Source organism: Phyllobates terribilis, unplaced genomic scaffold, assembly GCF_046119375.1.
Source record: "Phyllobates terribilis strain yellow unplaced genomic scaffold, ASM4611937v1 Scaffold_1__5_contigs__length_1240528914, whole genome shotgun sequence".
NCBI lineage: Eukaryota > Metazoa > Chordata > Amphibia > Anura > Dendrobatidae > Phyllobates > Phyllobates terribilis.
In genome coordinates, this window is record NW_027362761.1 from 587,046,929 (window position 1) to 587,071,704 (window position 24,776).

The 24,776-nt window shown below is 47.4% G+C and overlaps 1 protein-coding gene across 4 annotated transcripts in view; it reads right to left on the reverse strand.

The window, feature by feature from the left end:
* FYB1 (FYN binding protein 1) overlaps positions 1 to 24,776 on the reverse strand; it is a 268,086-nt gene that overhangs the window by 122,734 nt on the left and 120,576 nt on the right. For all 4 annotated transcript variants that reach the window (XM_073681940.1, XM_073681913.1, XM_073681921.1 and 1 more), the window contains 3 exons: positions 20,963 to 21,086; positions 7,416 to 7,447; positions 6,177 to 6,196 (listed from right to left, as the gene is read on the reverse strand). In XM_073681940.1, the coding sequence (XP_073538041.1) occupies positions 6,177 to 6,196; positions 7,416 to 7,447; positions 20,963 to 21,086 (176 nt within the window). The remainder of the gene's footprint in view (positions 1 to 6,176; positions 6,197 to 7,415; positions 7,448 to 20,962; positions 21,087 to 24,776) is intronic.

Consider the following 24,776-nt stretch of genomic DNA (forward strand, 5'->3'; position numbering starts at 1 on the left):
CACTGTATACCCCCCTCCCCAAATCATAGAGTAGTCACTCACTGGTTAAAAAAAAGAAGCGATTTTGACTTTAACTCCTATTTTGTTCTAGACCACCAGGGATAGTGACAGTGACCCCCTCCTTTCCCTAGACCACCAGGGATGCTTAAATGACCTCCTTGATGTCTCAGATCCCCAACAATGTTAATATTAACCACTTCTATGCCCTATACTGCTACAGATGCTCAAATTGACCTTTCCCTAGACCACCAGGGATGCTTAAAAGAGCCCCTTGATGTCTTAGACCACTAATAATGCAGACAATAACCCCCTCACCTTCCAAGACCAGAAATCATTCTCAAATTAACCTGTTATTACTGTTCTTCACCACCAGGGACTTTGACACAATCTCTTCCTTTGCCCCAGACCACCAGGGACACTGACAGTGAGACTTTTCCCTTCCATCTGCCATGAGGAATGCTTACATTAACCTCTCTACTGCCCCAGACCACCAGTAATGTTGCTGATATTAACTCTTTACTGCCCCAGACCACCAGTAATGTTGCTGATATTAACAGACTAAGGGAAGATATAGGAGAGGGAGAAGAGGGGGTCGAGTCCATGTGGGTAGAGATAGAGGGGGCAAAAAATAATAATAAAATATTACTGGGGGTCTGCTATAAGCCACCCAATATAACAGAGGAGAATGAGAAACTGCTATTAGGACAAATAGACAAAGTAGCAAAACATAATGAGGTGATTGTAATGGGGGACTTCAACTACCCGGATATTGACTGGGAAACAGAAACCTGTAGATCTCAGAAAGGAAAAAGGTTCTTGACAAATATCAAGGATAATTATCTCTCCCAACTAGTGCAGGAACCAACGAGAGGGAAGGCCGTGTTGGACTTAATATTGACTAATAGGCCTGATAGAATAACTGAGGTACAGATAGGGGGGCACCTAGGTAATAGCGACCATAATATTATCAATTTCAAAATGCCCTTCAGTAGGGTTATCAATAAGGGAACAAAAAAAACATTAAACTTTAGGAGGGCGAAGTTTGATCAGCTGAAAGAAAGCCTTCAACTTATTGACTGGGACAAAGTTCTTAATCAAAGGAATACGAATAGTAAATGGGAAACCTTCAAAAGAATTCTGAATACTCAGTGCGAGAGGTATATACCGTATGGGAATAAAAGGGCCAGAAATAAGAGGAAACCAATATGGTTGAACAAGAACGTAAAAGGGGCGTTAAATAGCAAAAAAGAGGCATTCAAGAGATTAAAACAGGAAAACAGTAAGGAGGCACTAATGTGTTACAAGGAAAAAACGAGAACCTGCAAAAAACAAATAAAAATAGCGAAGGAGGAAACAGAGAGACGTATTGCTAGGGAAAGTAGATCAAATCCCAAACTGTTCTTTACGTATATAAATAGTAAAAGGATTAAATCGAATAATATTGGACCGATAAAAAGTGATGAAGGCAAAATCATAGAGAAAGATGAGGATAAAGCTAATCTATTAAATACATTTTTTTCGTCAACTTTCACAAAGGAAAAAGAACTAACAGGAGAAATGAGAAGTGACAAGCTTAATCCTCCACTAAGTATGACAAATCTAACCCAAGCTGGGGTACAGAAACGCCTCAGTAACATTAAAATAAACAAATCACCAGGACCTGATGGCATACACCCACGGGTACTAAGGGAACTAAGTAATGTGATAGACAGACCGTTATATCTTATATTTAAGGACTCTGTTGAGACTGGGTCTGTACCACTTGATTGGCGACAGGCGAATGTAGTGCCAATATTCAAAAAGGGAGCGAAAAGTGACGCCGGAAATTATCGGCCGGTGAGTCTGACGTCCGTTGTGGGCAAAATTTTTGAAGGCTTTATTAATGAGGCAATCATGGAGCATCTTGATGCTAATAATCTATTAACCCCGAACCAACATGGATTCATGAGGAATCGCTCCTGCCAAACAAACCTGATTGACTTCTACGAGGAGGTTAGCTCTCGAGTAGATCAGGGGGAACCAGTGGATGTCGTGTATCTCGACTTCTCAAAAGCGTTCGATAGCGTGCCACATAATAGGTTGGTATACAAAATGAGAATGATGGGGCTGGGGGAAAATGTCTGCAAGTGGGTAGCTAACTGGCTAAAGGATAGAAGGCAGAGGGTGGTTATAAATGGAATAAACTCAGATTGGGTAAGCGTCACTAGTGGGGTACCACAGGGGTCTGTACTAGGCCCAATGTTATTTAATATCTTTATTAACGACATAGTCAATGGGATAAATAGTAAAATATCAATATTTGCAGATGACACAAAGTTATGTAAAACAATTAATACAAAAGAGGATAGTGAAGACCTACAGAGGGATTTGGATAAGCTGGGTAGGTGGAACATTAAATGGCAAATGAGGTTTAACGAGGAGAAATGTAAGGTCATACATATGGGAAGGAAAAATGGAAGTCACCAGTACTCACTGAATGGGAAATCATTGGGGAATTCAGAGATGGAGAAGGACTTGGGCATCTTGATTGATAGCAAACTAAATTGGAGTGCCCAAAGTCAGGCCGCTGCTGTAAGGGCAAACAGGGTAATGGGATGTATCAGAAGAGGTATAGCTGCAAAGGATGAGAACATTGTTCTTCCACTGTACAAAGCACTGGTCAGACCACACTTGGAATACTGTGCTCGGTTATGGGCCCCAATATATAGAAAGGATATAAATGAGCTTGAAAAGGTACAAAGGAGGGCAACAAAATTAATAAAGGGAATGGAGGGACTGCAATACCCAGAGAGGTTGGCAAAACTAGGACTATTCAGCCTGGAAAAGAGAAGGTTGAGGGGGGACATAATAAATGTGTACAAATATGTTAGGGGACAGTATAGAGATCTTGCCCGGGATTTGTTCAAAAGGAGGGATATTACGGTAACAAGAGGGCATTCACTAAGACTGGAAGAGAAAAGGTTTCAGCACCAGCATAGGAAGGGGTTCTTTACGGTAAGAGCAGTGAGAATATGGAATTCACTGAGTGAGGAGACGGTAATGTCGGATTCACTACACAAGTTCAAGCGGGGACTGGATGCATTTCTAGATACCAGGCAGATTTCAGCATATACTTAAAAATAGAATAAAATAGTAGGTTGATACAGGGATTTATTCTGACTGCTGGTTTCAGAGTCGGGAGGGAATTTTTCCTCAGGTGAAGATTGGCCAAATCATTTGGGGTTTTTGCCCTCCTCTGGATCAACTTTAGCAATTACAGAACTAACAGGTCGAACTTGATGGACGCAAGTCTTTATTCGGCTTTACTAACTATGTAACTATGTAACTATGTAACTCTTTACTGCCCCAGACCCCCAGTAATGTTGCTGATATTAACTCTTTACTGCCCCAGACCACCAGTAATGTTGCTGATATTAACTCTTTACTGCCCTAGACCACCAGTAATGTTGCTGATATTAACTCTTTACTGCCCTAGACCACCAGTGATGTTGCTAAAATTAACTCTTTACTGCCCTAGACCACCAGTGATGTTGCTAAAATTAACTCTTTACTGCCCCAGACCACCAGTAATGTTGCTGATATTAACTCTTTACTGCCCCAGACCACCAGTAATGTTGCTGATATTAACTCTCTACTGCCCCAGACCACCAGTAATGTTGCTGATATTAACTCTTTACTGCCCTAGACCACCAGTAATGTTGCTGATATTAACTCTTTACTGCCCTAGACCACCAGTGATGTTGCTAAAATTAACTCTTTACTGCCCTAGACCACCAGTAATGTTGCTGATATTAACTCTTTACTGCCCTAGACCACCAGTAATGTTGCTAAAATTAACTCTTTAGTACCCTAGACCAGTGGTCCCCAACCTTTTTTGCACCAGGGACCGGCTTGAAGCAAGATCATTTTTCAATGGCCCAGCAAGGAGGGGGTGGGGTGGGCGGGGCTTTGGTCATATGGGGGCGGGGTAATGGAGGGATTTGGAGTTTAGTGCATACTTATCATATAGTGTAGACCAGGTCCCCGCCAGGAGCTATGCCAGGAGCCCCACATAATGTGCTGTGCCAGGAGCCGCATCACTGAGGCCCCATCACGCCCTGCAGCAGGACAGGGCAGCTGTCCTGACAGCTGCTGTTCAGCTGCATTTACTTCATCCCAGGGGCGGACACAGACTGTAGTGGGCCCCTGTGCAAGAAATTTTTGGGGGCCTCCCCCGCCCTTCATAAGGCAACAAAGTTATGTAAACATAACCCCCCCCATGTGCATCTCTCACCCCCCATGTGCAGCTCACCCCCCGTGCATCTCTCATCCCCCTCCGTGCATCTCTCACCCCCCCGTGCATCTCTCATCCCCCCGTGCATCTCTCATCCACCCCCGTGCATCTCTCATCCACCCCCCGTGCATCTCTCACCCCCCCGTGCATCTCTCATCCACCCCCCGTGCATCTCTCATCCCCTCCGTGCATCTCTCATCCCCCCCGTGCATCTCTCATCCCCTCCGTGCATCTCTCATCCCCCCCGTGCATCTCTCATCCTCCCCGTGCATCTCTCATCCCCCCCGTGCATCTCTCACCCCCCCGTGCATCTCTCATCCACCCCCCGTGCATCTCTCATCCCCTCCGTGCATCTCTCATCCACCCCCCGTGCATCTCTCACCCCCCCGTGCATCTCTCATCCACCCCCCGTGCATCTCTCACCCCCCCGTGCATCTCTCATCCCCCCAGTGCATCTCTCATCCCCCCAGTGCATCTCTCACCCCCCCCGTGCATCTCTCATCCCCCCGTGCATCTCTCATCCCCCCAGTGCATCTCTCACCCCCCCGTGCATCTCTCATCTCTCCCCTCCCTCCCATGTGGATCTCTCATCTCTCCCCTCCCTCCCATGTGGATCTCTCATCTCTCCCCTCCCCCCCATGTGGATCTCTCATCTCTCCCCTCCCCCATGTGCATCTCTCATCTCTCCCCTCCCCCCCATGTGGATCTCTCATCTCTCCCCTCCCCCATGTGCATCTCTCATCTCTCCCCTCCCCCCCATGTGGATCTCTCATCTCTCCCCTCCCCCATGTGCATCTCTCATCTCTCCCCTCCCCCCCGTGCATCTCTCATCTCTCCCCTCCCCCCATGTGCATCTCTCATCTCTCCCCTCCCTCCCATGTGCATCTCTCATCTCTCCCCTCCCCCCCATGTGGATCTCTCATCTCTCCCCTCCCCCATGTGCATCTCTCATCTCTCCCCTCCCCCCATGTGGATCTCTCATCTCTCCCCTCCCCCATGTGCATCTCTCATCTCTCCCCTCCCCCCCATGTGGATCTCTCATCTCTCCCCTCCCCCATGTGCATCTCTCATCTCTCCCCTCCCCCCATGTGCATCTCCCATTCCCCCCACTCCTAGTTAATTGTATTTAAAAAAAAATAAAACTTGTTATACTTACCCCCATGCGATCCCTGCAGAATCCTGGCGCTCGTCCAAATCGCTGACACCAGGTTCTCCTGACTTCCGGCCATGTGACGGCGCCGTCACATGACCGGAAGTCAGGGGAATCATGAAGGTGCTGCCGCAGCAGCGCAGCGCTAAGATGTCCCGGACCCGGCGCTTAGCATGCGGCCGGGGGCCCCATGAGGAGAGAGACGCACAAGAGGGGGGCTCCGAGGGGGCTCCTACCGGCCGGGCCCCATACTGGAGTCAAGGCAGTCATGCCCTGATGGCGGCCCTGCTGGAGGCTGGAGGGGCCCCCTCTCCCCGCGGACCGGCTGAAAAACCCCAATGGCCCGGTCCTGGTCCGCGGACCGGCGGTTGGGGACCTCTGCCCTAGACCACCAAGGACACTGACAGTGAGCCTTTTCCCTTCCATCTGCCATGAGGAATGCTTACATTAACCTCTCTACTGCCCTAGACCACCAGTAATGTTGCTGATATTAACTCTTTACTGCCCTAGACCACCAGTAATGTTGCTGATATTAACTCTTTAGTACCCTAGACCACCAGGGATATTTGGTAAGAAAAGATCTTCCTCTGAAGTCACACTCACTAGATTACACCCTCTTTATACTAGTATTTGGTATTTTTTAGGGGAATAAGAGACCCTCGCACTGAGGCCTGGAGGCCGGCACGCCACCTCTGTGCCCCCCATAGCAGCGCTCCTGGCTCATGTTTTGGCAGCCATTTCCCCCATACTTACTATATCATCAATGATGGCTCCTGCAAAATACAAGACGGGAAACAGCATAAGTGATGGGGAAAGATCTCTGTAATATATTAAAGAGAAACGATCACCTATAACAAATGCTACTTTCCTGCAGATATAGGGTTAATCTGCAGGGAATAATCAGGGGAGCAGTGGGAATGAAAGGAGAGCACTATTGTCCTCTGGAAATGAGCTGATCTCTGCTGGATCGTTACAATGTATCAGTCTGGAGTCACAGAGCATTGTCTGCACTGGATACATTGTAACAATCCAGCAGAGATCTGTGCAGCTGCTGCTGCTGTGTTTAGCTCACAGAGCATTGTCTGCACTGGATACATTGTAACAATCCAGCAGCGATCTGTGCAGCTGCTGCTGATGTGTTTAGCTCACAGAGCGGTGTCTACACTGGATACATTGTAACAATCCAGCAGAGATCTGTGCAGCTGCTGCTGATGTGTGTCGCTCACAGAGCATTGTCTGCACTGGATACATTGTAACAATCCAGCAGAGAGATCTGTACAGCTGCTGCTGATGTGTTTAGCTCACAGAGCATTGTCTGCACTGGATACATTGTAACAATCCAGCAGAGAGATCTGTGCGGCTGCTGCTGACGTGTTTGGCTCACAGAGCATTGTCTGTACTGGACATATTGTAACAATCCAGCAGAGATCTGTGCAGCTGCTGCTGATGTGTTCGGCTCACAGAGCATTGTCTGCACTGTATACATTGTAACAATCCAGCAGAGATCTGTGCAGCTGCAGCTGATGTGTTTAGCTCACAGAGCATTGTCTGCACTGGATACATTGTAACAATCCAGCAGAGATCTGTGCAGCTGCTGCTGATGTGTTTCGCTCACAGAGCATTGTCTACACTGGATACATTGTAACAATCCAGCAGAGATCTGTGCAGCTGCTGATGTGTTTAGCTCACAGAGCATTGTCTGCACTGGATACATTGTATCATCTATATACAGGATTATTGCCTCTGAATGGAAACTGGACTTTTATCATTTACTAAAAACAACCACAGATCTGGAAAATTAGGAAAGTTGTAGAAGTTTTTATTTCTGCACTGGTTAAACTGCAGAAAATCTGGGCCCCCGACATCCCAAAAAGCTGATTAGTCAGAGGGAATGACCAGCACGCCCAAACTAACTCCCATCACTTTAACTTCCGCGTCCCTCCAGTAACTCCTCAGGGAAATTCCCATAGCAGATCTCCCGGCAATACGTACCGTCCTCACCCCTGTAATCTTCATTCGTGCTTCTGTGGAACAATAAAAGAATAATTAATATTTGTCTCGTTTCTATTAATTACTAATACTAGTCAAGTTTTTCCAAGTTTGAACGTTATCCTTTTTCCAATTTCTGGGAACCCCGAGATCACAAGAATGGGGTCTGCAGAGTCTTGTCTGAATGGAGCAGACATAAAACACGCTCCATTCCTTGTCTATGGGACCTGCATCCCTGCATCACGGAGCCCTGATCTCAGGATCGTTGGGGGTCACCCAGCGATCAGTAAACCATCCCCTATCCTGTAGATATAGGACCTTCAGCCTTGGAAAATTCCCTCTGATTGATCTCATTATTCCTTCATTTTATTTTATTTTTATTTCGTTATTGATATTGGGATTCTTATGTATAAGGCCGGAGTCACAGGTTATGGGAGAGAAAACCAGAAATCCTGCAAAAATGTCAAATTAAAATGCAGCTGTCCTATGATACAAACAGCCGATGGACCCCATTCACTATATTGGGGTCCTTTTGTTCCCGTTCAGGAGGTCAGGGGCTTGGCATCTGCTGCGCTTTTTTTTTCTAGCAAAAATGATGGAATTTGTGACCCTATGTGTGACCCTAGGTGTAACCCAAGGTGTGACCCCAAGTGTGACCCTAGGTCTGACCCCAAGTGTGACCCTAGGTGTGACCCAAAGTATGAACCTAAGTGTGACCCTAAGTCTGACCCTAGGCATGACCCTATGTATAACCCCAAGTGTGACCCTAGGTCTGACCCCAAATGTGACCCTAGGTCTGACCCTATGTGTGACCCAAAGTTTGAACCTACATGTGACCCTAGGTCTGACCCTAGGTGTGACCTTATGTATGACCCCAAGTGTGACCCTAGGTCTGACCCCAAGTGTGACCCTAAGTGTGACCTCAGGTATGACCCTAAGTGTGATCCTAGGTATGACCCTATGTTTTACCCTAAGTGTGATCCTATGTTTATCTCTATGTGTGACCCTAAGTGTGACCCCAAATGTGAACCTAAGTGTGATCCTATGTTTAACTCTATGCGTGACCATATGTGTGACACTAAGTGTTTAACTCTATGTGTGACCCTGGCCTTACTGGTGTCTATACTTCATCAGTTTTATCTTGTTCTGTCCAGGAGTATACTATGGGCACCGCATGTCCTGATGAGAGAACACTAATGCGCCATCACTGACACTGACCAATGTCATCCAGTCTGGACCTCGTCATTTCTGGTGCACGATGTCACATTTACAAATCGAATGCTCCAAAATTAATAATCTGCTGTTTTCACAGCATACACAGATGTTATACCTGATGAAGCCGGTATACTTACTGTGAAAATCCATGTCAGAATGGCTGTGTAATTCTTTACAAAAGTTTAACTCATTCTCTGCTCAACTAGCCTGATTGACAGCTCTGCAGTGTCCCTCCACTCTGCTGCTGCTGACATCTCACACTGCTCCGTACAAGCTGCAGCTGTCAGTCAGGGTGGAGATTAAATAGCTATCAATCAGGCTGGAAAAAGAGACTGAATAGATGTCCCACCGAGACTGTGCTACTTGAATGGGGTTTAAGTGGTTAAACATCAGTAATCTGCGCCGGGGGGGAACCTGTCACGGGTGTGTCAGAGGTGACAGACAGTCGCCCTGCAGTTGGTTGCAGATCTCTACATTTGGCATTACAGACATCTTCTTAGAGGCTGTATCTCTATGACCCAGCGGCTAAATCCCTCTGGCTAATTAGCTTCCTCGCTGGGTGTATATATACCTGTTGTGTCTGAGGGTGAGGTGCCGGTGATATTCATTATTACTTGTGAGGCTTTAGCAAGAGCAGTACTTCATCCTCTCTGGAGCTGGAGGCCGTGTGCGCATTTGTCTGGAGTCGTCTAAAGCTAAGCAATCCCCCCCTGTTTGTCTACCCTTGTTGTCTATAGAGTTTAGTGGAGATCGACTAGTGCTCATCTCCTCCCATCCCTAGCCTTAGCCATATGCCAGGGAAATTCAGAGCGAGGCACGTGTGTGGCGATTGGTGATGAGCCAATATAGGGACAGTAGCTGAGACAGGGTGATGCCAGATCAGACTAGGAGGTCTCCACTTCCCCCCTTTCCCTAGAGTTAGGACTTCCTTTCCCTCTTCCCTCTGTGTTGCACTAAGTCTTCCCCACACCTGGCGTGACAGGACCTTGCTGTGTAACACAGTCTGCACCTGTCCAGTATGGAGCTCGCACCTTCCCTAGGATGGAAAAGGGCCACACTACATTGCATTTTTCATCAGCAGCATTATGCTTTCTCACCACAAGATGGCGCCAGTATTAAATGTTTCAAACTGTTCATGATTTCTTTGCTGAGTTTTTCACGCTTTATTTGTTCCATCCACTTTCTCTAGTCCAGTAATGCTGAATCTTCTGAAATCGGACACCACTGTGTAAATCCATTTTTTTTTAGGGTCTACATCAGAGACCAAAAAAATAAGTGGTGGATAAGAGAAAAAAAAAGGGTTACTCGGTAGAATAGGAGTACCCCTTAAAGACCTTCAGCGAGCACAGATCCCCGATGTTCCCACCATCGGTGCTATCAGCGTCCTGCACCAGCTCACTGCACACCTTCCTCTTTTCTGCAGACGTTGCTTCATTCTGAGGTTGCGGCTTCATCTTATCATCTGATTGTGATCCTAATAATAAACCCGGCAACTGCAAGAGTTGTGAAAACTTAGAGGGGTTGTCCACGGTGAAAAAAAAAATAGCGGCCTTCTTCCAAAAGAATTCACTGGTTGAGGACCAATAACTCAAAATATATTATAACCACCAACATACACAAAAATCACTGACTGAGGTGGAATAGCAATAATTAAAAAATGATACTTTATTATAAATATTAAAATATGATTAACAAAACCACCGTAGTAAATGCAGTCTATCCTGTATGTCCCCTCTTTTATCACATGGGTCATAGTCAGGATATTAATATTCCCTAAAACCAATCACCCAATGTGTAATAACTGATGTCTAGACTACTCTCAATATATCTCTAGCCTAAATTGTCAACCCTTCGACGAATATAAGTTATTTCCACAGGGGGAACATGGGATTATTATTGCACTTTGCCCTCTGCAGAATATCAGACTATAGACCCCTTCTTATCCTGTATATAGTCGGGGTTATATGAGACAGGAGAAATATTAATTATTTCCATAGTGGGAGCATATGATTATTATTGCACTTTGCCCTCTGCAGAAAATATAGACCCCTTCTCATCTTGTGTATTGTCGTATTTTTTTTCCCCCCTCTAATCTTTTTTTTTATATAAACTACAATCCACTAATAGAGGATACAGATAACACGATTTTATCTATATTGTGCTCTTGTCTAAAAGCAATTGGTCTGTGATATCGGTTCACTGCCTGTAAATTTCTGTTGAATCACAGATGACTCAATGACAGCTCTACATCTACATAGGACACAGCTCTACATCTACACAGGACACAGCTCTACATCTACACAGGACACAGCTCTACATCTACACAGGACACAGCTCTACATCTACATAGGACACAGCTCTACATCTACACAGGACACAGCTCTACATCTACACAGGACACACCTCTACATCTACACAGGACACAGCTCTACATCTACACAGGACACAGCTCTACATCTACATAGGACACAGCTCTACATCTACACAGGACACAGCTCTACATCTACATAGGACACAGCTCTACATCTACACAGGACACAGCTCTACATCTACACAGGGCACAGCTCTACATCTACACAGGACACAGCTCTACATCTACACAGGACACAGCTCTACATCTACATAGGACACAGCTCTACATCTACTCAGGACACAGCTCTACATCTACACAGGACACAGCTCTACATCTACACAGGGCACAGCTCTACATCTACACAGGGCACAGCTCTACATCTACACAGGACACAGCTCTACATCTACACAGGACACAGCTCTACATCTACACAGGACACAGCTCTACATCTACACAGGACACAGCTCTACATCTACACAGGACACAGCTCTACATCTACACAGGACACAGCTCTACATCTACACAGGACACAGCTCTACATCTACACAGGACACAGCTCTACATCTACATAGGACACAGCTCTACATCTACACAGGACACAGCTCTACATCTACATAGGACACAGCTCTACATCTACACAGGACACAGCTCTACATCTACACAGGACACAGCTCTACATCTACACAGGACACAGCTCTACATCTACACAGGACACAGCTCTACATCTACATAGGACACAGCTCTACATCTACACAGGACACAGCTCTACATCTACATAGGACACAGCTCTACATCTACACAGGACACAGCTCTACATCTACACAGGACACAGCTCTACATCTACATAGGACACAGCTCCACATCTACACAGGACACAGCTCCACATCTACATAGGACACAGCTCTACATCTACACAGGACACAGCTCTACATCTACACAGGACACAGCTCTACAGCTACATAGGACACATCTCTACATCTACATTGGACACAGCTCTACATCTACATTGGACACAGCTCTACATCTACATAGGACACAGCTCTACATCTACACAGGACACAGCTCTACATCTACATAGGACACAGCTCTACAGCTACATAGGACACAGCTCTACATCTACACAGGACACAGCTCTACATCTACATAGGACACAGCTCTACATCTACACAGGACACAGCTCTACATCTACACAGGACACAGCTCTACATCTACACAGGACACAGCTCTACATCTACACAGGACACAGCTCTACATCTACACAGGGCACAGCTCTACATCTACATAGGACACAGCTCTACATCTACACAGGACACAGCTCTACATCTACATAGGACACAGCTCTACATCTACACAGGACACAGCTCTACATCTACACAGGGCACAGCTCTACATCTACACAGGACACAGCTCTACATCTACACAGGACACAGCTCTACATCTACATAGGACACAGCTCTACATCTACACAGGACACAGCTCTACATCTACATAGGACACAGCTCTACATCTACACAGGGCACAGCTCTACATCTACACAGGGCACAGCTCTACATCTACACAGGACACAGCTCTACATCTACACAGGACACAGCTCTACATCTACACAGGACACAGCTCTACATCTACACAGGACACAGCTCTAAATCTACACAGGGCACAGCTCTACATCTACATAGGACACAGCTCTACATCTACATAGGACACAGCTCTACATCTACACAGGACACAGCTCTACAGCTACACAGGACACAGCTCTACATCTACATAGGACACAGCTCTACATCTACACAGGACACAGCTCTACATCTACACAGGACACAGCTCTACATCTACATAGGACACAGCTCTACATCTACACAGGACACAGCTCTACATCTACATAGGACACAGCTCTACATCTACACAGGACACAGCTCTACATCTACACAGGGCACAGCTCTACATCTACACAGGACACAGCTCTACATCTACACAGGACACAGCTCTACATCTACATAGGACACAGCTCTACATCTACACAGGACACAGCTCTACATCTACATAGGACACAGCTCTACATCTACACAGGACACAGCTCTACATCTACACAGGACACAGCTCTACATCTACATAGGACACAGCTCCACATCTACACAGGACACAGCTCCACATCTACATAGGACACAGCTCTACATCTACACAGGACACAGCTCTACATCTACACAGGACACAGCTCTACAGCTACATAGGACACAGCTCTACATCTACATAGGACACAGCTCTACATCTACATTGGACACAGCTCTACATCTACATAGGACACAGCTCTACATCTACACAGGACACAGCTCTACATCTACATAGGACACAGCTCTACAGCTACATAGGACACAGCTCTACATCTACACAGGACACAGCTCTACATCTACATAGGACACAGCTCTACATCTACACAGGACACAGCTCTACATCTACATAGGACACAGCTCTACATCTACACAGGACACAGCTCTACATCTACATAGGACACAGCTCTACATCTACACAGGACACAGCTCTACATCTACACAGGACACAGCTCTACATCTACACAGGACACAGCTCTACATCTACACAGGACACAGCTCTACATCTACACAGGACACAGCTCTACAGCTACATAGGACACAGCTCCACATCCACATAGGACACAGCTCTACATCTACACAGGACACAGCTCTACATCTACACAGGACACAGCTCTACATCTACATAGGACACAGCTCTACATCTACACAGGACACAGCTCTACATCTACACAGGACACAGCTCTACATCTACACAGGACACAGCTCTACATCTACACAGGGCACAGCTCTACATCTACATAGGACACAGCTCTACATCTACATAGGACACAGCTCTACATCTACACAGGACACAGCTCTACAGCTACATAGGACACAGCTCTACATCTACATAGGACACAGCTCTACATCTACATAGGACACAGCTCTACATCTACATAGGACACAGCTCTACATCTACACAGGACACAGCTCTACATCTACATAGGACACAGCTCTACAGCTACATAGGACACAGCTCTACATCTACACAGGACACAGCTCTACATCTACATAGGACACAGCTCTACATCTACATAGGACACAGCTCTACAGCTACATAGGACACAGCTCCACATCCACATAGGACACAGCTCTACATCTACATAGGACACAGCTCTACATCTACATAGGACACAGCTCTACATCCACATAGGACACAGCTCTACATCTACATAGGACACAGCTCTACATCTACATAGGACACAGCTCTACATCTACACAGGACACAGCTCTACATCTACATAGGACACAGCTCTACATCTACACAGGACACAGCTCTACATCTACACAGGACACAGCTCTACATCTACATAGGACACAGCTCTACATCTACATAGGACACAGCTCTACATCTACACAGAACACAGCTCTACATCTACACAGGACACAGCTCTACATCTACACAGGACACAGCTCTACATCTACACAGGACACAGCTCTACATCTACACAGGACACAGCTCTACAGCTACATAGGACACAGCTCTACATCTACACAGGACACAGCTCTACATCTACACAGGACACAGCTCTACATCTACATAGGACACAGCTCTACATCTACATAGGACACAGCTCTACATCTACACAGGACACAGCTCTACATCTACACAGGACACAGCTCTACATCTACATAGGACACAGCTCTACAACTACATAGGACACAGCTCCACATCCACATAGGACACAGCTCTACATCTACAAAGGACACAGCTCCACATCTACATAGGACACAGCTTCACATCTACATAGGACACATCTCTACGTCTACATAGGACACAGCTCTACGTCTACATAGGACACAGTTCTTTTTGTTTCACTTACAGACCTAATGAATCGTTTGTCATTACGCTGTCCGTTTAAGACTTGCTGCCCCTTTATTTATAACTCAGGGTATCACAGCAGCCTCTTAGCATGTACGTCCCTATATCCACATACATGCCCCAAAACATACAAGTACTTCCAAAAGAACCCTTTCCTGTTTAGCTGCTGGAATCGCCTATTTTCCACCCGTAATGAGGGTCCCCTGGTCCTTAGTATGGTCTTTGGAAGGAATAAGTCATGTGCTGTCCTTTGTACTGACTCAACTTTTCCAACCTCTCCTCATACGAGAGGCCTCCACCCCGTGTAATATAGGAGAGGCCTCCATCCCATGTAATATAGGAGAGGCCTCCATCCCGTGTAATATAGGAGAGGCCTCCATCCCCTGTAATATAGGAGAGGCCTCCATCCCCTGTAATATAGGACAGGCCTCCATCCTGTGTAATATAGGACAGGCCTCCATCCTGTGTAATATAGGAGAGGCCTCCATCTTGTGTAATATAGGAGAGGCCTCCATCCTGTGTAATATAGGAGAGGCCTCCATCCCGTGTAATATAGGAGAGGCCTCCATCCTGTGTAATATAGGAGAGGCCTCCATCCTGTGTAATATATGAGAGGCCTCCATCCCGTGTAATATAGGAGAGGCCTCCATCCCCTGTAATATAGGAGAGGCCTCCATCCCCTGTAATATAGGACAGGCCTCCATCCTGTGTAATATAGGACAGGCCTCCATCCTGTGTAATATAGGAGAGGCCTCCATCTTGTGTAATATAGGAGAGGCCTCCATCCTGTGTAATATAGGAGAGGCCTCCATCCCGTGTAATATAGGAGAGGCCTCCATCCTGTGTAATATAGGAGAGGCCTCCATCCTGTGTAATATATGAGAGGCCTCCATCCCATGTAATATAGGAGAGGCCTCAATACTGTGTAATATAGGAGAGGCCTCCATCCTGTGTAATATAGGAGCACCCTCCATCCCGTGTAATATAGGAGAGGCCTCCATCCTGTGTAATATAGGAGAGGCCTCCTTCCCATGTAATATAGGAGAGGCCTCCATCCTGTGTAATATAGGAGAGGCCTCCATCCCGTGTAATATAGGAGCGGACTCCATCCCGTGTAATATAGGAGAGGCTTCCATCCCGTGTAATATAGGAGAGGCTTCCATCCCGTGTAATATAGGAGAGGCTTCCATCCCGTGTAATATAGGAGATGTCTCCATCCCATGTAATATAGGAGAGGCCTCCATCCCGTGTAATATAGGAGAGGCCTCCATCCCGTGTAATATAGGAGAGGCATCCATCCCGTGTAATATAGGAGAGGCCTCCATCCCGTGTAATATAGGAGAGGCCTCCATCCCGTGTAATATAGGAGAGGCTTCCATCCCGTGTAATATAGGAGAGGCCTCCATCCCGTGTAATATAGGAGAGGCCTCCATCCCTTGTAACATATGAGAGGCCTCCATACCTTGTAATAATCTAGCTGCTGCCTTTGAACTGACTCTAACTTCTAAATATCCTTTTTAAAATGTAGAGCCCAAAACTGGATCCCATATCCAGATGTGGCCTCACCAGTGATCTATAAAGGGGTAACAATACGTTGGGATCAAGGGATTTTATTTTTCTTTTTTTACATCCTAAATTCTTGTTGGCTTTTGCGGCTGCTGCCTGACATTGAGCTGCTGCTCAGCTTACTCGTAACCAGAATCCCCCGTCCTTCTCCTGCTCTGTAGTCCCGAGTATTCTCCCATCTAATGTAATATATTTAATATTCTACATAGTTTGGTGTCAGCAAAAACTGACACTTTACTCACAATCCCATCCACAGAGTCATTAATAAAGAGGTTAAAAAGAATCGGTCCTAGCACAGATCCCAGCGGTCCCCACTGCTCCCAGCACAGATCCCTGCGGTCTCCACTGCTCCCAGTACAGATCCCTGCGGCCCCCACTGCTCCCAGTACAGATCCCTGCGGCCTCCACAGCTCCCAGTACAGATCCCTGCAGCCTCCACAGCTCCAAGTACAGATCCCTGCGGTCCCCACTGCTCCCAGTACAAATCCCTGCGGTCCCCACTGCTCCCAGTACAGATCCCTGCAGCCCCCACTGCTCCCAGTACAGACCCCTGCGGTCCCCACTGCTCCCAGTACAGACCCCTGCGGTCCCCACTGCTCCCAGTACAGATCCCTGCGGTCCCCACTGCTCCCAGTACAGATCCCTGCGGTCCCCACTGCTCCCAGTACAGATCCCTGCAGCCCCCACTGCTCCCAGCACAGACCCCTGCGGTCCCCACTGCTCCCAGTACAGACCCCTGCGGTCCCCACTGCTCCCAGTACAGATCCCTGCGGTCCCCACTGCTCCCAGTAGAGACCCCTGCGGTCCCCACTGCTCCCAGTACAGATCCATGCGGCCCCCCACTGCTCCCAGTACACATCCCTGCGGCCCCCACTGCTCCCAGTACAGATCCCTGCGGACCCCACTGCTCCCAGTACAGATCCCTGCGGACCCCACTGCTCCCAGAACAGATCCCTGCGGTCCCCACTGTTTCTAGTACAGATCCCTGCGGTCCCCACTGCTCCCAGTACAGATCCCTGTGATCCCCACTGCTCCCAGTACAGATCCCTGCGGTCCCCACTGTTCCCAGTACAGATCCCTGCGGTCCCCACTGTTCCCAGTACAGATCCCAGTGGTCCCCACTGCTTCCAGTACAGATCCCTGCGGTCCCCACTGCTCCCGGTATAGATCCCTGCGGTCTCCACTGCTCCCAGTACAGATCCCTGCGGTCCCCACTACTACCAGTATAGATCCCTGCGGTCCTCACTGCTCCCAGTATAGATCCCTGCGGTCCCCACTGCTCCCAGTATAGATCCCTGCGGTCCCCACTGCTCCCAGTACAGATCCCTGCGGTCCCCACTGCTCCCAGTATAGATCCTTGCGGTCCCCACTGCTCCCAGTATAGATCCCTGCGGTCCCCACTGCTCCCAGTACAGATCCCTGCGGTCCTCACTACTACCAGTACAGATCCCTGCGGTCCCCACTGCTCCCAGTACAGATCCCTGCGGCCCCCACTGCTTCCAGTACAGATCCCTGCGGTCCCCACTGCTCCCAGTACAGATCCCTGCGGTCCCCACTGCTCCCAGTACAGATCCCTGCGGTCCCCACTGCTCCCAGTACAGATCCCTGCGGTCCCCACTGCTCCCAGTACAGATCCCTGCGGTCCCCACTGCTCCCAGTACAGATCCCTGCGGTCCCCACTGCTCCCAGTACAGATCCCTGCGGTCCCCACTGCTCCCAGTACAGATCCCTGCGGTCCCCACTGCTCCCAGTACAGATCCCTGCGGTCCCCATTGCTCCCAGTACAGATCCCTGCGGTCTCCACTGCTCCCAGTACAGATCCCTGCGGTCCCCACTGCTCCCAGTACAGATCCCTGCGGTCCCCACTGCTCCCAGTACAGATCCCTGCGGCCCCCACTGCTCCCAGTACCGATCCCTGCGGTCCCCACTGCTCCCAGTACAGATCCCTGCGGTCCCCAATGCTCCCAGTACAGATCCCTGCGGTCCCCACTGCTCCCAGTACAGATCCCTGCGGTCCCCACTGCTCCCAGTACAGATCCCTGCGGTCCCCACTGCTCCCAGTACAGATCCCTGCGGCCCCCACTGCTCCCAGTACAGATCCCTGCGGTCCCCAATGCTCCCAGTACAGATCCTGCGGCCCCCACTGCTCCCAGTACAGATCCCTGCGGTCCCCACTGCTCCCAGTACAGATCCCTGCGGTCCCCACTGCTCCCAGTACAGATCCCTGCGGTCCCCACTGCTCCCAGTACAGATCCCTGCGGTCCCCACTGCTCCCAGTACAGATCCCTGCGGTCCCCACTGCTTCCAGTACAGATCCCTGCGGTCCCCACTGCTCCCAGTATAGATCCCTGCGGTCCCCACTGCTCCCAGTATAGATCCCTGCGGTCCCCACTGCTCCCAGTATAGATCCCTGCGGTCCCCACTGCTCCCAGTACAGATCCCTGCGGTCCCCACTGCTCCCAGTACAGATCCCTGCGGTCCCCACTGCTCCCAGTATAGATCCCTGCGGTCCCCACTGCTTCCAGTACAGATCCCTGCGGTCCCCACTGCTTCCAGTACAGATCCCTGCGGTCCCCACTGCTCCCAGTACAGATCCCTGCGGTCCCCACTGCTCCCAGTACAGATCCCTGCGGTCCCCACTGCTCCCAGTACAGATCCCTGCGGTCCCCACTGCTCCCAGTACAGATCCCTGCGGTCCCCACTGCTCCCAGTACAGATCCCTGCGGTCCCCACTGCTTCCAGTACAGATCCCTGCGGTCCCCACTGCTCCTAGTACAGATCCCTGATGTCCCCACTGCTCCCAGTACAGATCCCTGCGGCCCCCACTGCTCCCAGTACAGATCCCTGTGGTCCCCACTGCTCCCAGTACAGATCCCTGTGGTCCCCACTGCTCCCAGTACAGATCCCTGCGGTCCCCACTGCTCCCAGTACAGATCCCTGCGGTCCCCACTGCTCCCAGTACAGATCCCTGCGGTCCCCACTGCTCCCAGTACAGATCCCTGTGGTCCCCACTGCTCCCAGTACAGATCCCTGCGTTCCCCACTGCTCCCAGTACAGATCCCTGCGGTCCCCACTGCTTCCAGTACAGATCCCTGCGGTCCCCACTGCTCCTAGTACAGATCCCTGATGTCCCCACTGCTCCCAGTACAGATCCCTGCGGCCCCCACTGCTCCCAGTACAGATCCCTGTGGTCCCCACTGCTCCCAGTACAGATCCCTGTGGTCCCCACTGCTCCCAGTACAGATCCCTGCGGTCCCCACTGCTCCCAGTACAGATCCCTGCGGTCCCCACTGCTCCCAGTACAGATCCCTGCGGTCCCCACTGCTCCCAGTACAGATCCCTGTGGTCCCCACTGCTCCCAGTACAGATCCCTGCGTTCCCCACTGCTCCCAGTACAGATCCCTGCGGTCCCCACTGCTCCCAGTACAGATCCCTGCGGTCCCCACTGCTCCCAGTACCGATCCCTGCGGTCCCCACTGCTCCCAGTACAGATCCCTACTATTTATGACGACGCTTTGTTTCCTATCATTTAACCAGTTCCTTACCCATCCGCATATAGTCCCCCCAGTCCCGGCTTCTGGAGCTTCAGTATAAGGCTGCTATGAAAAATCACATCCGCCGCGTTACCAATATCCAGATTTGCACTTACCTCCTCATGTTGGGTTCTATCTTCCATGAATCTGTGCTGATCGTTATTTATTATATTATTCTTTGTGATATATTTTTGCAGGTTTTAGTTTTTTCTCGTGTAATTATTTTTTTAATTCAGAAATTTTGAAAATAAAAAAAACCCCTCAAATTTGTTTTGCGTTGTCACTTTTTTAGCTCTTTAATTTTTGGGTTAATATTTTCCATCAAAGCAGCCGAGGTGCCGAGCTGTAGCATTCTTTATAAAGGTGTAATAGCTGGAAAAATTAGAATTTTTGGCATTTTTATTTATTTTGCTTTTCAAGTTGTTCAAATAAAATGTCATATTTTGGCAAATCAGGATTTTTTTGGGATGCGGCGATACTGAGATAATTTAATTTATTTTTTTTATTATTATTTCTTTATTTCTGTATTGGGAAAAGAGGGGAGATTCAAACGTTGATGTATTTTTTAATTTAATATTTTTGAAAAACTTTTTTTTTAAACTTAGTTTACTCTTTTTTTATTGAGCCTATAAGTACTGGTTATAGGCTTGAGGGATCGCTGGAGTGCATTGTTATCTCCTAATCTTTGCCAGCTTCAGTGCGCTGCTTACTTGCTAGATAGCAGCGGTGGTCGGTCTCTTAGGCAACAAGCTTTAAACAAAAGAAAAATGTTAATATCTCAAGAATGGCTGAAAATTTTAACAAAAAGTTAATAGCAAAAGTGCTTATTTTTTACATGCGCTATCCAACAGTGTCCATATGGGAAGTCGGTAATAACCCTTTAAATGCCTCTGTCATTGATTGACAGGCAGGTGCTGACTGTACAACACAGCTTTTGAGCCCGCTCCATGCACCCACCAGAAATGAATAGGTACCTGATGATCCTGGGGGGTAAGCTGGGAATTGAGGGTCCTGCAGGGGACTTCCCTGCTGGCGGTGGCGGTGGTAGAGCGGCGGACAATGCCGATGACCTCTGTTCACTGACCGGCACTTTATTACCTAAGAAAACACAGAACCAAGAGCGGGTTAATGAGCTGCGTAACAAGAAAGACGACCGATAGAAAATCCATAAAAATGTAACACTGTAACAATCTCTAAACACAATTATGTACAAATGACTGAAAATGAGAACAAATTTTCAGCAAATCGCTACATTGTGCCACATTTACTGATACAGCAGGGAGATACAATACAGCATGGTGCGGACATGGTGCAATGTTATAGTAAGGTCTAACGGGGGCAGAATATTCATGAACCGCCACCGTACACGCGGCCACATCGGGGCAAGGGAACATAGAGGAGGCCGCTGGATTGGGATGTGATATACACTATTGGGGGGGCTATTAGGGTCAGCGGATACAACGTCCGGAGCTTTTACCTGCCGGGTACCATTATGACACAGGAACACGTCTGATAATTAGATAGAACATTGTTTTAGAGAAACGCTCGTAAGTTCCTGATTTTGCTTCAATGCAAACAGAAACGAGCTCGTAGGTGACGATCGATGTATTCATGGGTCTGTATCGATCCAAAGATTATAACAATTCAGTATTAATAGATGTAATATCAGACAGAGGGAACCTGATGAAACATCTGTTGTATCTCTCTATCCATCCATCAATCGTTCCATATATCCAGCCATCCATCTTCCATCCATCATACCATATATCCATCCATCCATATATCCATCCATCCATATATCCATCCATCATTCCATATATCCATCCATTCATCTTCCATCCATCATTCCATATATCCATCTATCCATCTATCCATCTATCATTCCATATATCCATCCATCATACCATATATCCATCCATCCATCTTCCATCCATCATTCCATATATCCATCTATCCATATATCCATCTATCATTCCATATATCCATCCATCATACCATATATCCATCCATTCATCTTCCATCCATCATTCCATATATCCATCCATCTTCCATCCATCATTCCATATATCCATCCATCTTCCATCCATCATTCCATATATACATCCATCATTCCATATATCCATCCATTCATCTTCCATCCATTATTCCATCTATCCATCCATCTTCCATCTATCATTCCATATATCCATCCATCATTCCATATATCTATTCATCCATCCATCATTCCATATATCCATCCATATATCCATCCATCATTCCATATATCCATCAATCATTCCATGTATCCATCCATTCATCTTCCATCCATTATTCCATATATCCATCCATCTTCCATCTATCATTCCATATATCCATCCATCATTCCATATTTCCATCCATCCATCATTCCATATATCCATCCATCCATATATCCATCCATCATTCCATATATCCATTCATCATCCATCCATCATTCCATATATCCATCCATCCATATATCCATCCATCATTCCATATATCCATCCATCCTTCCATATATTCATCCATCTATCCTTCCAAATATCTATCTATCCATCATTCCATATATCCATCTATCCACCCATTCTTCCATCTATCCACCCATTCTTCCATATATCCATCCATCATTCCATATATCCATCCATCATTCCATATATCTATCCATCGTGCCATAGTGGCATCTTAGCTGTAGCCAATGAATGGCTGAAGAATGGACTAATATCAGTCCACACAAGAGGACAAAATGAGACTAGTAACAAGACACAGGGAAGCAGAACTATCAGTACCAGCATTAGTTACAGAGAGATAGTGAGGCAGTAGTATCTGTACCTACATTATTTACAGCGAGAGACTGTGAGGCAGTACTATCTGTCTGTACCAACATTGTTTACAGAGAGAGACAGGGAGGCAGTACTATCTGTACAAACATTATTTACAGAGATTATTGATTATTGATTTCTAATCCGTGTAATTTACAGCAGAATTGAGATTATTTCCGTCATACGACTTCCTATCACAGATATAAACTGTTCTAATTACTGCCGTACAATCATCATAAATCATCGCCCAGTGTTCTGTGCTTTTATCTCCACTTGTCTCTTCCTCTTTTCATAAATAGAAGGATATAATAGAAAATACTCGGCCCCGGACCGGACAACGAGCAGCCACAGATCAGAGCAGATCTCACTAATCACAGATCTAAGAGAGAAACTGTAAACACAGACCCCAAACCAGACCCCCTATATACAGACCCCAAACCAGACCCCCTATATACAGACCTCAAACCAGACCCCCCATATACAAACCCCAAACCAGACCCCCTATATACAGACCCCAAACCAGACCCCCTATATACAGACCCCAAACCAGACCCCCTATATACAGACCTCAAACCAGACCCCCCATATACAAACCCCAAACCAGACCCCCTATATACAGACCCCAAACCAGACCCCCTATATACAGACCCCAAACCAGACCCCCTATATACAGACCCAAAACCAGATCCCCTAAATACAGACCCCAAACCAAACCCCCTATATACAGACCCCAAACCAGACCCCCTATATACAGACTCCAAACCAGACCCCCTATATACAGACTCCAAACCAGACCCCTATATACAGACTCCAAACCAGACCCCCTATATACAGACCCCAAACCAAACCCCCTATATACAGACCTCAAACCAGACCCCCCATATACAGACCCCAAACCAGACCCCCTATATACAGACCCCAAACCAGACCCCCTATATACAGATCCCAAACCAAACCCCTATATACAGACCCCAAACCAGACCCCCTATATACAGACCCAAAACCAGATCCCCTAAATACAGACCCCAAACCAAACCCCCTATATACAGACCCCAAACCAGACCCCCTATATACAGACTCCAAACCAGACCCCTATATACAGACTCAAAACCAGACCCCCTATATACAGACTCCAAACCAGAACCCCATATATACAGACCTCAAACCAGACCCCCCATATACAGACCCCAAACCAGACCCCCTATATACAGACCCCAAGCCAACATATAGACCCCGGATTCCCTATATACAAACCCCAGGCTAGACCTTCTAAACAAATACTGACTCCATACCATGTAAATGCAGACCCAAGACCAACCCTTATAATTAAACATCAGACCCCATAAAAAAAGACCCAGACTCTTAAAGACACCAGACCCCCTCAATACAGAACGCAGACTAGAGCCTCTAAATACAAACCCCAGACCAGACCCCTTAAACAAATACTGTTCTCCAATGAGACCCCTTAATAAAGATACGGACCCCCTTAATTTACACAGACCCCGACCAGACAGTGTAAACAACTATAAACCCCGACCAGAACCCGCGTGAGACAGAACAAAACCAGAACATTTAAATACAGACCCAAGATGCAAGCACTTTTGCAACTTGCTGCCTATTAAAATTTTCAGCCATTCTTGAGATATTAACACTTTTGTTTTTGTTTACAGCTCGTTGCCTTGGAGACCGACCACCTCTGCTGTCCAGCTTGTAAGCACTGCACTGAAGCTGGCCAGGATTAAAGGGTAACAGTGCCCTCCAGCAATCCTGGTCAGCAATTAATAAATCAATAGAAAAGAGCTTGCAAGCACTGCACATGTTTTGCTGTCTAGCAGTGGTGGTCGGTCTCCAAGGCAACCAGCTGTAAACAAGAGAAGAGAAAAGTAAACAAAAGAAAAGTGTTAATATCTCAAGAACGGATTAAAATTTTAGTAAGCAGTAAATTGCAAAACTTCTTTTAGTAACAAGCACT